The sequence below is a fragment of the Pelodiscus sinensis genome, chromosome 6 (assembly GCF_052426305.1).
Source record: "Pelodiscus sinensis isolate ZL-2025 chromosome 6, ASM5242630v1, whole genome shotgun sequence".
Taxonomy (NCBI): Eukaryota; Metazoa; Chordata; order Testudines; family Trionychidae; genus Pelodiscus; species Pelodiscus sinensis.
In genome coordinates, this window is record NC_143057.1 from 131620943 (window position 1) to 131638841 (window position 17899).

The window sequence follows — 17899 nt, forward strand, 5'->3', positions numbered from 1 at the left end:
ATGCAGCAATAATTAAGCCGTTACAACTGCTTATTAACACAGGTACCCCTGAACCCTGCCATGGTCCCAAGAGGCTGAACAAGCCTTTGTGGCCATTAAACAAGCCCGTTCTAGTGCCCCTGCTTTAGGCCTCCCTGACTACGCTCAGCCATTTATTCTTTTCTGTCATGAACGTGATGGATTTGCTTTGGCTGTGTTGACCCAGAAACACGGCGATAAACACCGGCCACTTGCCTACTACAGCTCTGCTCTGCATGCTGTGCAATTGGCTAACCCCCTTGTCCTCGGGCTGTGGCCGCAGCAGCCTTGGCCGTACAATTACCTGAAGCTATAGTTTTAAGTTCACCTTTAACGCTTGCTGGGCCTCATGCAGTGGAAGCTAAGAACCAAACACAGCATCCGTCTACTTCTCGTCTCCTTAAGTAGGAACTTATTTTGTTAACCTCGTCTCGTATTCCTCTGCCTCGCTGTCCTGTCTTAAACCGGCTTCCCTTCTGCCACCTTCCATCACTTTGATAAGCTGACGCAGCAGGCCACTGACCCGCGGCCATTTCTCGTCTGCTGCGTGGCTGTGTCCCACCACGACCCGAGGGCAGGAACTGCAGGGCCAGCGGGACATCCCGCCCACAGGCCACATGCGCAGTGATGGGACCCGGCTCCCCGTCACACACCCCCAGCCCCCCCTTACACAGGGGAGAGGTTATAACCCATCCCCCGCCTCCCCTCAGACACCCCAGTGCTCCCTATGCCCCCCAGCCCCCCTTACACAGGGGAGAGGTTATAACCCATCCCCCACCTCCCTCAGACACCCCAGTGTTCCCTGTGCCCCCCAGCCCCCCTCACACAGGGGAGAGGTTATAACCCATCCCCCACCTCCCCTCAGACACCCCAGTGCTCCCTGTGCCCCCCCAGCCTCCCTTACACAGGGGAGAGGTTCTAACCCATCCCCCACCTCCCCTCAGACACCCCAGTGCTCCCTGTGCCCCCCAGTCCCCCTTACACAGGGGAGAGGTTATAACCCATCCCCCGCCTCCCCTCAGACACCCCAGTGCTCCCTGTGCCCCCCAGCCCGCCTCACACAGGGGAGAGGTTATAACCCATCCCCGCCTCCCCTCAGACACCCCAGTGCTCCCTGTGCCCCCCAGCCCCCCTCACACAGGGGAGAGGTTATAACCCATCCCCCGCCTCCCCTCAGACACCCCAGTGCTCCCTGTGCCCCCCAGCCCCCCTCACACAGGGGAGAGGTTATAACCCATCCCCCGCCTCCCCTCAGACACCCCAGTGCTCCCTGTGCCCCCCAGCCCCCTTACACAGGGGAGAGGTTCTAACCCATCTGCCACCTCCCCTCAGACACCCCAGTGCTCCCTGTGCCCCCCAGCCCCCTCACACAGGGGAAAGGTTATAACCCATCCCCCCGCCTCCCCTCAGACACCCCAGTGCTCCCTGTGCCCCCCAGCCCCCCTCACACAGGGGAGAGGTTATAGCCCATCCCCCGCCTCCCCTCACACCCCAGTGCTCCCTGTGCCCCCCAGTCCCCCTCACACAGGGGAGAGGTTCTAACCCATCCCCACCTCCCAGCAGGCTCTCCCAGTCCCAAGGGCCCAGCCCCAGTTCCAGGTCGGATCCCACCCCACCGAGCTCGCTGGGCCCGTCCTGTAGCATCTGCCAGGGGACAGTTCATTAACAGAGAGAAAAGGCTGCGGGGGGGCCGGCTGCAGAAAGCGCCCCCCCCCCCCCCCGCAAGGCTTGGGGCAGGCGCTGAGTGGAGAGGAACAAGCTGCCGGGGTCACAGCCCCTGGGGCCCGTCCCGACTCAGGCTGGTCAGCAAACCCCTCCCGGCTCTGTCCTGCGAGGCTGCTGGAGCGGAGGGCAGGGAGACGAGAGGGAGGGGCCCCCAGGACCTTGTTGCCCCTGGGCCGTGCGGAGGGGAATCCTCTGCTCTCCTGGCACTTCCCAAACCGGAGCCGGTCACGTGATCAAGTGCCCTGTCCGTGCCCCGTAGGGGAGCAGCCCTGGGGTCCCTGCTGGCTGGCGGGGTCCCAGCCGCGTCCACAGGTGTGTGCTGGCCACGCTTAAGGGCCCTGGTCCAGGCAGGTCGCTGGTCACTGGGGACCCGCCCCTCTCGCTAGGTGGGCGACACCTGCCGCTGCCCCCAGACACGACATTCCAATAGTAGCCAAGAGCTGGTAGCTACAGCATGCACACACACACATGCACACACGCACATGCACACACACACACAGACACGCACACACGCACATGCACACGCACATGCACACACACGCACTTGCACGCGCACACGCACACACACATACTCCAACACGCACACAGACACACACACATGCACACGCACATGCACACGCACATGCATACACACATACACCAACACGCGCACACACACACACGCGCCTGAGCAGCGCACATAGAAGCAGCCAAGCCTCAGCTCTCACCAGGCCCCCCACACAGACACTGTGCCCGGGATTTGGGGCGTATGCTCCCCACCGGGTGCAGCAGGGAGCTGCATTTTCCTGTTAAGATCCAGTAATGTGACCCCGGTGCCTGGGAACCTGCCCCCCGGGCAGCACTGCTCCAGGGGCAGGGGGTGCTCCTGTCGTGCCTGGGGCGCAGAAGAGCCGTCGCCGCCACACAGCACCCTGCACCCCGGGATCCCTGGGGCCACACGGCGTGTCCCTCCCTCTGACTCCTGCCTGCTCCCTCGCAGACTCCACCACCGTCTTCGTGGGCCAGTGCTTCGCGGATGCTCATGGGAAGGAGACTCTGAAGACCGTGTGGCTGCTGCGTGAGGAGGTCGGGGCCCCAGGAGCCAGCTGGAGAGCCACCAGGTGGGTGCTGGGCACACCTGGCCGGGTGCTGCCTGCGGAGCGGGACGGCAGGGCCTGGCCCCGTCACTGCTCAGGGCTGTGTCCTGGCTGGGATCCCGACCCCGGCTCCGAGCTGGGCCGCTGCTGGGGGTACGGGACCCCCGAGTGGGATGGGGCAGGCCCAGACTCACACGCTCTTGGGGATGCCCCGGGCCCGTGATGGAGGAGGGGTGCTGGGAATGTGACCCAGTCCTGCTGCCTCCCTGGGCCCTGTCACGCCCCAGAGCGGTGTCGGATTCCCCGGCGGGTCAGGCTGGGGCTAGGCCCATGTCCGCCCACAGCTCCTCTGCGGGGAACAGCTAATGGGGAGCACCCCGGGGGGGCTGGGGAGCCGGGTCAGTGGGCAGGGACGAGCACAAAGCGGGGCCTTGCTGGCCCACCCAGGAGGAGGCCGCTGGAGGTGAAGCCCCTGCCGCTCCTCAGGGTGCTGCTGGATGGACCAGGGGCCATGCCAGGGGGCGCTCGCAGCCCCTCCGTGTCCCTGGGCCCCCCAGACGAAGCACCGCGGGAATTGCCTGCTGCCCCACCTGCCCGCCTGGTCCTGCTGACGCCCCGTGAGTGAGAATCCTCGAACTGGCAGGGACCTCGCGAGGGAGGGCACCGAGTCCAGTCCCCTGCCCCACGGCAGGACCCAGCGCTGTCCAGTGTCTGTCCAACCTGCTCTGCAATGCCCTGGGGGCAGGGGACTGACTCCCGAGGGCCCTTCCAGTCCCAGTGCGCGGGGATGCTCTGGAATATCTCCAGGGATGGAGACGCCACAACCCCCTAAGCAACGTCCTCCAGCCATTCACCCCCCGGACAGGTGGGAAGTGTTTCCTAATGGCCGACCCCAACCTCCCTTGCTGCAGTGGAAGCCCCTTGCTGCTGGGAGACTGGAGGAGTGTTCCCAGACGGGGGGGCTGACGGTGCGTCGGGCACCCCCTACCCTGCACCCCCATCCGCAGCCCGATGGGACTCCGCCAGCCAGGAGAATACGGAGAGTTTCTTGCTTCTCAGACATACAGCGCGGCCCGAGGGAGTGGGGACATCCCCTTGGGATAGGGGTCCACAGGCCCCTGCCCCCCAGTACGCAACTTAGTCTGTTCCAGGCCGTGCTTACAGACACCGGCCAGTAGGGGTCACCCACAGGCCACAGCCTGAGCATAGTGACCAGTGAATGCCCAGCCAGCCTGTACAGCACCCCCACTACAGCACAGGGGCCCTGGCGATGGGGGGCCCTGGCGATGGGGCCCCTTGCTGAGCTGCCCCCAAGGCGGATGCACTCGTGTGGGCTGGGCCAGGGGCTGGACGCATCCAGCTTGCAAACACATAGAATCATAGGACTGGAAGGGACCTCAAGAGGTCATCGAGTCCAGCCCCCCACCCTCAAGGCAGGACCAAGCTCCGTCTACACCATCCCTGACAGATGTCTATCCAACCTGTTCTTAAATATCTCCAGAGAGGGAGATTCCACCACCTCCCTTGGCAATTTATTCCAATATTTGACCACCCTGACAGTTAGGAATTTTTTCCTAATGTCCAATCTAAACCTCCCCTGCTGCACTTTAAGCCCATTACTCCTTGTCCTGTCCTCAGAAACCAAGAGGAACAAATTTTCTCCTTCCTCCTTGTGACACCCTTTTAGATATTTGAAAACCGCTATCATGTCCCCCCTTAATCTTCTTTTTTCCAAACTAAACAAGCCCAGTTCATGAAGCCTGGCTTCATAGGTCATGTTCTCTAAACCTTTAATCATTCTTGTCGCTCTTCTCTGCACCCTTTCCAATTTCTCCACATCTTTCTTGAAATGTGGTGCCCAGAACTGGACACAGTACTCCAGCTGAGGCCTAACTAGTGCAGAGTAGAGCGGCAGAATGACTTCACGAGTTTTGCTTACAACACACCTGTTGATACAACCTAGAATCATATTTGCTTTTTTTGCAACAGCATCACACTGTTGACTCATATTCAACTTGTGGTCCACTATGACCCCTAGATCCCTTTCTGCCATGCTCCTTCCTAGACAGTCGCTTCCCATCTTGTATGTATGGAACTGATTGTTCCTTCCTAAGTGGAGCACTTTGCATTTCTCTTTATTAAACCTCATCCTGTTTACCTCTGACCATTTCTCTAACTTGCTAAGGTCATTTTGAATTATGTCCCTATCCTCCAAAGAAGTTGCAACCCCACCCAGTTTGGTATCATCTGCAAACTTACTAAGCGTACTCTCTATCCCAATATCTACATCATTGATGAAGATATTGAACAATACGGGTCCCAGAACAGACCCTTGCGGAACTCCACTTGTTATCCCTTTCCAGCAGAATGTAGAACCGTTAACAACAACTCTCTGACTACGGTTATCCAGCCAATTATGCACCCACCTTATCGTGGCCCTATCTAAGTTATATTTGCCTAGTTTATCAATAAGAATATCATGTGAGACCGTATCAAATGCCTTACTCAAGTCTAGGTATATGACATCCACCGCTTCTCCCTTATCCACAAGGCTCGTTATCTTATCAAAGAAAGCTATCAGATTAGTTTGGCATGACTTGTTCTTCACAAACCCATGCTGGCTATTCCCTATCACTTTATTACCTTCCAAGTGTTTGCATAGGATTTCCTTAATTACCTGCTCCATTATCTTCCCTGGGACAGACGTTAAACTGACCGGTCTGTAGTTTCCTGGGTTGTTCTTATTCCCCTTTTTATAGATGGGCACAATATTTGCCCTTTTCCAGTCTTCTGGAATCTCCCCTGTCTGCCATGATTTTTCAAAGATCATAGCTAAAGGCTCAGATACCTCCTCTATCAGCTCCTTGAGTATCCTGGGATGCATTTCATCAGGACCTGGTGACTTGCTGACATCTAACTTTCCTAAGTGATTTTTAACTTGTTCTTTGTGTATCCTATCTTCTAAACTTACCCTCTCTCTGCTTGTATTCACTACGTTAGGCACACCTCCAGACATCTCAGTCTGCGAGCACCGGGGGCCCCACTGGCCCAGCCCGGCGAGAGCCGGGGGCTTCCCCCCACTGGCCCAGCCCGGCGAGAGCCGGGGGCTTCCCCCCACTGGCCCAGCCTGGCGAGTGTCAGACCGAGGGGATGTTTCTCCACAGGATTCGCTTTGCTCCACTCCCCGCGGCTGGGCGTGATGCTTGTATTAACTGGGCAACTCCTGTCCTGTGCCGGGCAGGGGGTCAGACCATATGATCACACTGTTGCTTCCAGCCTTGTGGGGGGTACCTTGCTGGTTGCTATGCTGGGCAGTGGGTTGTGGGTGACCTCTGCTGGCTGCAGCACTGCCCAGCAGGGCAGGGGATGAGTCATTATGCAAGGGGGCTAAGAACCTGTCTGACGAGTTATCACCCAGGCCGTGTCCAGACTCAGGGGTTTTTTTGGGAAAAGTAGCCTGCAGTCTAGATGCGATCTTTCGAAAGAAGCCTGCAGTCTAGACATAGCCCCAGGGAGCGGAACAATGGGAAGAAGGGGAGTGGAGCCCTGGCTGGGGGCAGGGCTGGAAGTGAGTTGGTTAGTTTGGGTCTGGGAAGCAGAGGAGAAGGAGCTAGGGAGGGGGCTGGGATTGTAGGGCCCAGCCACCCCCCATCTCAAGGGGGGGCACTGAGGCCTCCTAGGCCCTGTTCCTGGAACCAGATGACATCTGTGCTGTGCTGTATCCTGGAGAAGCAATACACTCCCTCTGTTCTACTGGCTGGGGGAGTCTGTTCGTGCCATTACGGGGGTGCAGGAGATGGGAAAACCCCAACGCGCCGTCACACCTTGGAATTCATAACTCACCCAATGCTCCTGCCTCTCTCATTTATTTATTTATTTAAATATTTTTATCTGCCTAAAATATTCGAGGCAGCTTGCAAACATTTGAACCCCAATGCAAACACATCTAAACATTTGAAATACGAGACCCCAGAAGGGCACACAGCCTGCTAAACCAGATGGAGAAGAGCAACGTACACACACAGCCCCAACCATTAAGAAAAGCAGGACTGAGAAGGGTGGCTTGCCTCTGTATGAATCCCTGGGACGCCCACACCTTGAATCCTGCGCACAGACGCGGTCACCTCATCTCAAAACAGAGCTCTTGGCATCATATGTAGAGTAGCCCAATGTCTGAGGGTCTGTCTGCACTACCCCCCGAGTTCGAACTAGGGTGGTAATGTCGGCAACCGGAGTTGCAAATGAAGCCCAGGATTTGAATTTCCCAGGCTTCATTTGCATCTCGCCGGGCGCCGCCATTTTTAAATGTCCGCTAGTTCGGACTCCGTGCCCGCGGCTACACGCGGCACGAACTAGGTAGTTCAGACTAGGCTTCCTATTCCGAACTACCTAGTCCGTGCCGCGTGTAGCCGTGGGCAGTCAGTTCAAACTAGGGTGATAGTGTAGACATGCCCTGAGAGTCTGTAACGCTGTAGCGTTACGTCTTGCCTCTGGGGGGCGCTGTTGCCTCCCGCCATGGCGCTCGGCTGACTTCTGCGCCGCTCCGCCGGGCCACCGCGGGGGAGCAAGCGGCCGTTTGGGCTCTGCGGTCCCCCTAGTGAGCGGCAGGAGGGGGAGGAGAGCTGAGCGAGGGAGAGGCAGTAGTAGGAGGAGAGTAACATCTCATTGCAGGAGGAGTAACAGTTAATCCGAACTAAGGACTTAGTTCGGATTAACTTCTGACTGCCGCGTGGAGCCGTGGGCAGTCAGTTCGAACTAAGGGGGTTTAAAAATGGCGACGCCCAGGAAGATGCAAATGAAGCCCAGGATATTTAAATCCATCCCTAGAGGTGTTTAAGTCTCGGCTTGACGAGGCCCTGGCCGGGTTGATTTAGTTGGGATTGGTCCTGCCTAGAGCAGGGGGCTGGACTTGATGGCTCCTGAGGGCTCTTCCAGCTCTGTGGTTCTATGATTCTATAAAATCATGACCGGTGTGGAAAACGTGAATAAGGAAAGTTAATTGCTTGTTCCAATAACACAAGCGTTGCACTTAAAGAACAGCGCGGGCTCTTCCTCGGGGGATGATACACAATGCCACATTCTGATTCTCTACCAATGCTGTAGTGTGTACATGTGATATATTGCACGCGTGCGCGTGCACACGCACACACGCGCACACGCACACGCGCACACACACGCACACACACATGCACGCACGCGCGCACACACACACACACGCACACACACATGCGCACACACACACACACTCTCTCCATCTTGGTCTTGTTACTAACTTGTCGCTCCCCCTAACGGCACTGGCCAGGTGAGCTAGATGGGGGAGGGGAGGAGCCGGGCTTTTGCCGATCCGGATCGAAGCGCCCATGCTCACAAGACGAGCCCCAGGGTCCCCTTGGCTTTAGAGTAGCTCCTCCCTCCTGCAGATCTCTGCACTCCAGGGCACGTCTACGTTGCGGGGTTTCTGGGGTACCGGAGGTATCCCGGGAACACTCCGGTGCACCCAAGGAACGTGTTTGCGCCTCTGCTTTTTTTTGCAGCAGAGGAAACGCGCTCTGGCGGGGAGCCCTGTGTGTCCCGTTCTACGAGGGGTAAGGGCTCCGCCTGTCGACACGGGGCCAAATGGCGGAAAAGTGATCGGAGAAAGCTGTGCAACTTGTGTCGCTTTTCCCGACAAAGGACTGTAGCCTACACCTAGCCTAGCTGTGTCAGTCAGTCCTTGGTGGGGGCTGTCCTCAGTGCGGCCATGGGACGGCGCATCGGGGAGCCCCCGACCCTGCACTCCGTCTGCAGCAAGATGAGACTCCGCCCACCAGGAGAGCACAAATGGGCTTATTGCTTCTCCAGGATCCAGCCCAGCGCAGGCACAGGATAGGCCGACGGCCCTAGTGCCCTGGGGGGCGGGGTCACAGGTCCCTGAACCCCGTACTGGCTTTTAGTCTCCTTCCTCCGTGCTTCCCCACGCTCCGACTGCCCCGCCCCAGGCCCCGCCCCCAGCCAGGTGGCATCTCCGCCTCCCTCCCTTTGTCTCTCCCCCGGGAAGAGCCGTGTTCCCTGCCCAGGCTGGGACTAGGTGTCTGGGCCAACCCACAGGTGGGTGAGTCCGTGGGAATCACACCCCACCGCACAACCAGATGAGGACAGCGGGTTACAGAGCAGACAGCCCCCCCCACCATGTCACAGGCCACGTTCACCGTCAAAGAGGGGTTGCACTTTGCTTCCCAAGGTGCCGGCTTCTGACTCCCTGGGCCATCCACACGTCTGATCCCTTCTCAGTGAGCCACCTGACAGACCTCAGCAGCCGCAGGTTTGGCTCCTGTTCTCCCGGTTCCAATGGTTGCAGCTGTTGATCCTCAGAGGTGCTGGCCAGCCACACCTCATTCATTCAGCAGGACCTCAGTCAAGTCAAAGGAGACAGATCTGTTCTACATCTAGCACAAGTTGCTTTACCTTGATTATTCCTAAGGACGCTAACGTTAGCAAAAGACTTCATACAAAGCTATATGAAAAGGCTTAATACAAAGTTAAAAAGACTTGAGATGCTATAAAATGACTAATACAAAGATTTACCTGCTCAAGAACTAGTGGTCACCTGATGAAATGAATAGGCAGCAGGTTTAAAACAAACAAACGGAAATGTTTCTTCATGTGTCACACAGGCAACCTGTGGAACTCCCTGCCAGAGGAGGTTGTGAAGACCAAGACTATAACAGGGTTCAAGCAAGAGCTAGACAGATTCATGGCGGGTCGGTCCATCAATGGCTGTTAGCCGGCCTGGGCAGGGAGCGTGTCCTTAGCTTCTGTTTGCCAGAGGCTGGAAATGGGTGACAGGGGATGTCTCACTTGCTGATTCCCTGTTCTGTTCAATCCCTCCGGGGCACCCAGCATTGGCCGCTGTCAGAAGCCGGGACACTGGGCTGGATGGGCCTTTGGTGGGATCGAGTGGCCGTTCTGATGTTGTCTCCTTGTATGGGGCAGCCCCACGCGCAGGCCCACCCTGGCCACTAACCCCAGCTCTGTACTTCTCCACAGGGTCGGCACCAACATCTTCACCCGGAAACGAAATCTAGCACAGGGGAAAATCATTCAGGCTCAGTCTCCAGACTGCACGACTCCTGCTCCACCAGCCCAGTGAACACGGGTCCTGTGCCTGCCCCTCAACTGATGTGCCTGTCCCATGGCTCCTGTACCCGCCCCACGGCTCCTGCACCCGCCTGATCTGGACTGGATCTGGCTCTCTGGAGAGCGTCTCGCCCGGCTGTTTGCTGGGCTGCAGTCGCCGTCTGTCTCCATCTCCCCTCGCTCTCCGGCTGCCCTGCCCCCCACGGCAGTGCAGCTCCTTTCCCCATAGCGAGGCCGGCTCCCGGCAGCTGCTGGAATCTCTCCCAGGAGCTGGGGCCTTTCGAGGACACCCTGGTGGCTCGGTTGCCCCGGCTCTCGCCGTTCCTCCCTCTCTGAGGGCCAGGGGCAGAGAGGGCACCGAGCTGGGCGGGGAGATGCTGCTGCCCTTCTCCATGGCCTCTGGGCGAGCCCAGGACTAGCCCCACCTGGCGCCCCCAGCCCCAGGCTCACTTCTCGTAGGTCATGTGCTCCAGCCCCCTCATCATTTCGGGTGCCCTCCCTCTGGCCACAGTGACTACTCAGTGGAGCACACAGCCAGTGCCACCTGGAAGGGGACGGGGCGGGCCCTGCTGGCCAAGAGCCAATACGCAGCAGGGACTTGCAGACCAGCAGGGGAAGCAGCCGACCCCTCCCCCCCACGGCCGTTGGGGACTCCATTCACTCTGCCTCGTGGGGTGTCTGGGAGTCTGCTGTTCTGTAATAAAGCCAGGTGTGCGCGCGCCTCAGTTTCCCAGGCCACGGTAATGGGAAGGGGGGGTTGACTCCAGGCTGGGGACTAGGGCCTGGGGGATGAGTCAGTCTTGGCTGGTTTCAGGATGAGAGCGGGTTTAGCGCCCGAAGGGGGGAACAGGGCCAGAGACCCATCTTGGCAGGAAAAATCATACTGACTGCTCCTGGGTCTCGTGTGAACAATGACCCTGGCTACGCTCTGAGCCAATAAAGCTTTTGTTCTACCTGCTGGCTGAGCGTCACGTCTGGCTGTGGAGGGAGGTGCAGGGCCCAGTGACTCCCCCCACCCTGTGACACTGGTGGCAGCGGTGGGATGGGCTGCACCACGTGGATGGAACATCCAGCAGTAAGTGCCTGGGGCGCAGTGAAGGAGGGGGGCTTGCAAGCGCCAGGGGGCTGGAGGCCGTGAGAAGCTGTTCCAGGAAGCGGAGGGGCCTGCAGGCTAACCCGAGTATGGTCTTCAAGAGTGGGTGTTCCCCAGAGGAGGGGTTCCCCGCGGGCAGTGGGAAGTGGTCCCAGGGGGCACAGGGGCCTAGGATCTAACCCTCCGGGGGCTGTGACACCGAAGGAGGCTGGCGCACTGAAGGGGTCTCCCTGGGAATCGTGAGGTGCTGCAGCACGGGCCTGTGAGTCTGCGCCCCTGGGGACAGCAGGGAGGGGGGTTCCAACTGACTCCTTACGGTGGGCATTGCGGAGCTGTGCAAGGAGGCGGGGCGACCCATCACCTAGGGCGCCTTCCATTGACGGCCCTGCAGGCGGGGGCGCCGATCGCGGGTTCTGCTGGGGCGCCCGATGATGACGTCACTCCATTGCCGGCCCTGCAGGCGGGGGCGCCGATCGCGGGTTCTGCCTGGGGCGCCCGATGATGACGTCACTCCATTGACGGCCCTGCAGGCGGGGGCGCCGATCGCGGGTTCTGCCTGGGGTGCCCAATGATGACGTCACTCCATTGACGGCCCTGCAGGCGGGGGCGCCGATCGCGCGTTCTGCTGGGGCGCCCGATGATGACGTCACTCCATTGACGGCCCTGCAGGCGGGGGCGCCGATCGCACGTTCTGCCTGGGGCGCCCGATGATGACGTCACTCCATTGCCGGCCCTGCAGGCGGGGGCGCCGATCGCGGGTTCTGCTGGGGCACCCGATGATGACGTCACTCCATTGCCGGCCCTGCAGGCGGGGGCGCCGATCGCGGGTTCTGCCTGGGGCGCCCGATGATGACGTCACTCCATTGCCGGCCCCTGCAGGCGGGGGCGCCGATCGCGCGTTCTGCTGGGGCACCCGATGATGACGTCACTCCATTGACGGCCCTGCAGGCGGGGGCGCCGATCGCGGGTTCTGCCTGGGGCGCCCGATGATGACGTCACCCCATTGACGGCCCTGCAGGCGGGGGCGCCGATCGCGCGTTCTGCCTGGGGCACCCGATGATGACGTCACTCCACTGACGGCCCTGCAGGCGGGGGCGCCGATCGCGCGTTCTGCCTGGGGCACCCGATGATGACGTCACTCCATTGCCGGCCCTGCAGGCGGGGGCGCCGATCGCGGGTTCTGCCTGGGGCGCCCGATGATGACGTCACTCCATTGCCGGCCCTGCAGGCGGGGGCGCCGATCGCGCGTTCTACCTGGGGCGCCCGATGATGACGTCACTCCACTGACGGCCCTGCAGGCGGGGGCGCCGATCGCACGTTCTACCTGGGGCGCCCGATGATGACGTCACTCCACTGACGGCCCTGCAGGCGGGGGCGCCGATCGCGCGTTCTGCCTGGGGCACCCGATGATGACGTCACTCCATTGCCGGCCCTGCAGGCGGGGGCGCCGATCGCGGGTTCTGCCTGGGGCGCCCGATGATGACGTCACTCCATTGCCGGCCCTGCAGGCGGGGGCGCCGATCGCGCGTTCTGCTGGGGTGCCCGATGATGACGTCACTCCATTGACGGCCCTGCAGGCGGGGGCGCCGATCGCACGTTCTGCCTGGGGCGCCCGATGATGACGTCACTCCACTGACGGCCCTGCAGGCGGGGGCGCCGATCGCGCGTTCTGCCTGGGGTGCCCGATGATGACGTCACTCCATTGACGGCCCTGCAGGCGGGGGCGCCGATCGCGCGTTCTGCTGGGGTGCCCGATGATGACGTCACTCCATTGACGGCCCTGCAGGCGGGGGCGCCGATCGCGCGTTCTGCCTGGGGCGCCCGATGATGACGTCACCCCATTGACGGCCCTGCAGGCGGGGGCGCCGATCGCGCGTTCTACCTGGGGTGCCCGATGATGACGTCACTCCATTGACGGCCCTGCAGGCGGGGGCGCCGATCGCGCGTTCTGCCTGGGGCGCCCGATGATGACGTCACCCCATTGACGGCCCTGCAGGCGGGGGCGCCGATCGCGGGTTCTGCTGGGGCGCCCGATGATGACGTCACTCCACTGACGGCCCTGCAGGCGGGGGCGCCGATCGCGCGTTCTGCCTGGGGTGCCCGATGATGACGTCACTCCATTGACGGCCCTGCAGGCGGGGGCGCCGATCGCGCGTTCTGCCTGGGGCGCCCGATGATGACGTCACTCCATTGATGGCCCTGCAGGCGGGGGCGCCGATCGCGCGTTCTGCCTGGGGCGCCCGATGATGACGTCACTCCATTGACGGCCCTGCAGGCGGGGGCGCCGATCGCGCGTTCTGCCTGGGGCGCCCGATGATGACGTCACTCCATTGACGGCCCTGCAGGCGGGGGCACCGATTGTGCGTTCTACCTGGGGCGCCCGATGATGACGTCACTCCATTGACGGCCCTGCAGGCGGGGGCGCCGATCGCGGGTTCTGCTGGGGTGCCCGATGATGACGTCACTCCACTGACGGCCCTGCAGGCGGGGGCGCCGATCGCGGGTTCTGCTGGGGCGCCCGATGATGATGTCACTCCACTGACGGCCGTGCAGGCGGGGGCGCCGATCGCACGTTCTGCCTGGGGTGCCCGATGATGACGTCACTCCATTGACGGCCCTGCAGGCGGGGGCGCCGATCGCGGGTTCTGCCCGGGGCGCCCGATGATGACGTCACTCCACTGACGGCCCTGCAGGCGGGGGCGCCGATCGCACGTTCTACCTGGGGCGCCCGATGATGACGTCACTCCACTGACGGCCCTGCAGGCGGGGGCGCCGATCGCGCGTTCTGCTGGGGCGCCCGATGATGACGTCACTCTATTGACGGCCCTGCAGGCGGGGGCGCCGATCGCGGGTTCTGCTGGGGCGCCCGATGATGACGTCACTCCATTGACGGCCCTGCAGGCGGGGGCGCCGATCGCGCGTTCTGCCTGGGGCGCCCGATGATGACGTCACTCCATTGACGGCCCTGCAGGCGGGGGCGCCGATCGCGGGTTCTGCTGGGGCGCCCGATGATGACGTCACTCCATTGACGGCCCTGCAGGCGGGGGCGCCGATCGCGCGTTCTGCCTGGGGCACCCGATGATGACGTCACTCCATTGACGGCCCTGCAGGCGGGGGCGCCGATCGCGGGTTCTGCCTGGGGCGCCCGATGATGACGTCACTCCATTGACGGCCCTGCAGGCGGGGGCGCCGATCGCGCGTTCTGCCTGGGGCGCCCGATGATGACGTCACTCCATTGACGGCCCTGCAGGCGGGGGCGCCGATCGCGCGTTCTGCCTGGGGCGCCCGATGATGACGTCACTCCATTGACGGCCCTGCAGGCGGGGGCGCCGATCGCGGGTTCTGCTGGGGCGCCCGATGATGACGTCACTCCATTGACGGCCCTGCAGGCGGGGGCGCCGATCGCGCGTTCTGCCTGGGGCACCCGATGATGACGTCACTCCATTGACGGCCCTGCAGGCGGGGGCGCCGATCGCGCGTTCTGCTGGGGCGCCCAATGATGACGTCACTCCATTGACGGCCCTGCAGGTGGGGGCGCCGATCGCGCGTTCTGCCCGGGGTGCCAGCTGCCGCAGCCCGCCTCAGGCCACTGCTGCGAGGAGGGAGGGCTGGAGACCAACAGACAGACATGCTGCCCACCAGGCCATGCTCGGCCAGCAGCGGTTCATCCCAGGCGGGGATCTCGGGGGATCTCTGACTGCTGGCGATCAAGCTGCGGCTAAAGAAGTTGGTGATAGAAATGTAGCCGTGTTAGTCTGGGGTAGTTGAAGCAAATTGCAGGACAATGTAGCACTTTAAAGACTAACAAGATGGTTTATTAGATGATGAGCTTTCGTGGGCCAGACCCACTTCCTCAGATCAAATAGTGGAAGAAAGTAGTCACAACCATATATATGGTATATATGGTATATATGGTTTGTGACTATATATGGTATATATATGGTTTGGTATATATGGTTGTGACTACTTTCTTCCACTATTTGATCTGAGGAAGTGGGTCTGGCCCACGAAAGCTCATCATCTAATAAACCATCTTGTTAGTCTTTAAAGTGCTACATTGTCCTGCATTTTGCTAAAGAAGTTGGAGGATCGTAGGGAAGAGCCCCAGACCCGAGAGAGACAGCGGCAGGCACAGGAGAGACAGCGGCAGGAACAGGAGAGACAGCGCCAGGCACAGGAGAGACAGCGCCAGGCACAGGAGAGACAGCGGCAGGAACAGGAGAGACAGCGCCAGGCACAGGAGAGACAGCGCCAGGCACAGGAGAGACAGCGCCAGGCACAGGAGAGACAGCGCCAGGAACAGGAGAGACAGAGGCAGGAACAGGAGAGACAGCACCAGGCACAGGAGAGACAGAGGCAGGCACAGGAGAGACAGCGCCAGGCACAGGAGAGACAGCGCCAGGCACAGGAGAGACAGAGGCAGGAACAGGAGAGACAGAGGCAGGCACAGGAGAGACAGCGCCAGGAACAGGAGAGACAGAGGCAGGAACAGGAGAGACAGCACCAGGCACAGGAGAGACAGAGGCAGGAACAGGAGAGACAGCGCCAGGCACAGGAGAGACAGCGCCAGGAACAGGAGAGACAGCGCCAGGAACAGGAGAGACAGCGCCAGGCACAGGAGAGACAGCGCCAGGAACAGGAGAGACAGAGGCAGGAACAGGAGAGACAGCGCCAGGCACAGGAGAGACAGCGCCAGGAACAGGAGAGAGAGCGCCAGGCACAGGAGAGACAGCGCCAGGCACAGGAGAGACAGCACCAGGCACAGGAGAGACAGAGGCAGGAACAGGAGAGAGAGCGCCAGGCACAGGAGAGACAGCGCCAGGCACAGGAGAGACAGAGGCAGGAACAGGAGAGACAGCGCCAGACACAGGAGAGACAGCGCCAGGCACAGGAGAGACAGCGCCAGGAACAGGAGAGACAGAGGCAGGAACAGGAGAGACAGCGCCAGGCACAGGAGAGACAGCGCCAGGAACAGGAGAGAGAGCGGCAGCATGAGCAGGGCCATGGCGGAGCTGAGAAGCCGGGCGGCTGTAGCTGCGGTGAGCGGGGAGGACCCGGGGGGCCCAGGCATGCAGGTCACTTTGAGAGGTTCTTGCTGTCCCAGTGGAAGGGCGTGGGGGACTTGGACGGATTCCTTAATTCCTTTGAGCGAGCCTGAGAGCTGCACCAGGCCCCCAGCCGACCGGCTCCAGCCGCTCACCCCCTTACCGGGTCAGGAGGCCGCAGGGGTGCTCGGCCAGCTGGAGGGGCTGCAGCCGGGCGACGATGAACGGGTCAAACAGGCCCTGCAGCACAAGTCCGGGCTGACCCCTGGGACGTGCAGGGAAAAGTTCCAGGGGGCACAGAAGGACCCTACGGAGGCCTACGTGGCCCTGGCCCACCTGGCGCAATACTGCCGCAAGTGGGTGTTTGGGGCCGGGGCCCAGACCGCAGGGGACCTGGTTAAGTGGATGGGCGTGGGCCGGTTCTATACAGCGTGCTCAGCCGCCGGTGGCTGAAGGACAGGAAGCCGGAGGACCCACAGGGCGCGGGGAAGCTGGCTGACAGCCGGTCCGGGTGTGAGAGGGAGGGCTGGAGAGACCGGTTCTTGGCTGTGCGACTGGGGGAAGCGCCTATGGGGCGAACCCAGGAAGGGGGGCCCAGCAGTTCTCCCCCAGAGGGCCAGCCAGTACCTGGGCAGAGCAGCCGGCCTGAAGGGACCCAAAGGACCTGACCTGCCATCGCTGCGGGCAAAGGGGCCACAAACGGGCTCAGTGCCCCAAGCCCCTGGACAGGCCCCACAACCAGGGTTAACTGGCTGGGGCTCGGGGAGGAGCAGGCTGCCCTGGGGGCGGGGGCTGGCAGGCCACCCTCAGCTCAGGGGTGGGAGGCTGCTCAGGCCAGCTCCCCTGGGAGACCTGACACTCCGGAGGTGGGTCTCTCCGAGTACCGGGTGGGGCAGGGCGGCCCCTGCGGAGCACGAGCCTCCTGCCCCTGGAGGTGGAGGGCAAGGAAGTGATGGGCTACTGGGACATGGGGGTGGAGGTGACGCTGGCCCAGCCAGACCACACGGTGCCCGACACCCACGTGACCCTGACAGGCATAGACCCCGTTCAAGGTGCCTGTGGCTCAAGTGCATCTGAAATGGGGGGGGTAAAGAGGGCCCCAAGGAAGGGGGTGCACCGGGACCTTGCGGATTGGCCGGAAGGACCCCACAGTGCCCAGAACCAGCGAGGGGCCCGTGTCCCTGCCCATGGGGCCGGCTCCTTGCAAGGGGCGCAGGGCCCCATCCCAACAGACACAGGGGCCCCAGGGACACAGCCCTTGGACCCAGGCAGTGAGGGGGAACAGGTCCCCGTCCCTGCCCCAGCGGCTGAACTCCAGGCCGAGGGGCAGGCAGACCCCTCCTTGCAGAGGCTGAGGGACCGGATGGGCCTCGGCACAGCTCAGCCCTGGGGGCGGCTGCTGGGAGAGGTTCCTTGGGAGAGGGGATTCCTGCACTGGGAATGGCTCCCCCAGGGAAAGTGGGGTCACGGGGGGTCCAGTGGCAGCTGGTGGGTCTCCAAAGGTACCGCACAGGCTGCTGCACCTGGCCCATGAGGTCCCGCCATGGGATCCCGCGCACCCAACAGAACTGTTACTGGCCGGGGATCTTCGCGGCCGTGCAGCGATACTGCCAGAGCTGGGGAGACCCGGGAGAGGAGGAAAGCTTCTTTGAGGCTCTGCCCATCATAGAGGAGCCTTTCCAGAGGTGGCGATGGCTCTAGCAGGTCCCCTCAGCAAGGCGACCCGGACGGGGAAGAAATACATCCCGGTAGTGGTGGATTACGCTACCTGCCACCCCAAGGTCGTGGCTCTACCATTTTCAGCAGGGGGGTCCCCCAGGAGTCCT

General features: G+C 61.7%; 2 protein-coding genes across 2 annotated transcripts in view; both read left to right on the forward strand.

The window, feature by feature from the left end:
- Positions 1-10888, forward strand: part of LOC149524261 (avidin-like) — a 28575-nt gene extending 17687 nt beyond the window's left edge. The window contains exons 3-4 of the mRNA XM_089779518.1: positions 2723-2843; positions 9846-10888. Coding sequence (XP_089635644.1) covers positions 2723-2843; positions 9846-9948 — 224 coding nt within the window. The 3' untranslated portion in view covers positions 9949-10888. The remainder of the gene's footprint in view (positions 1-2722; positions 2844-9845) is intronic.
- Positions 10889-14673: 3785 nt separating this feature from the next.
- LOC142825269 (uncharacterized) lies at positions 14674-16186 on the forward strand. Its single transcript, XM_075917103.2, has 2 exons — positions 14674-14777; positions 15079-16186. The coding sequence occupies exons 1-2, from the start codon at positions 14674-14676 to the stop codon at positions 16184-16186; spliced, it is 1212 nt and encodes a 403-aa protein (XP_075773218.2).
- Positions 16187-17899: the final 1713 nt, after the last annotated feature.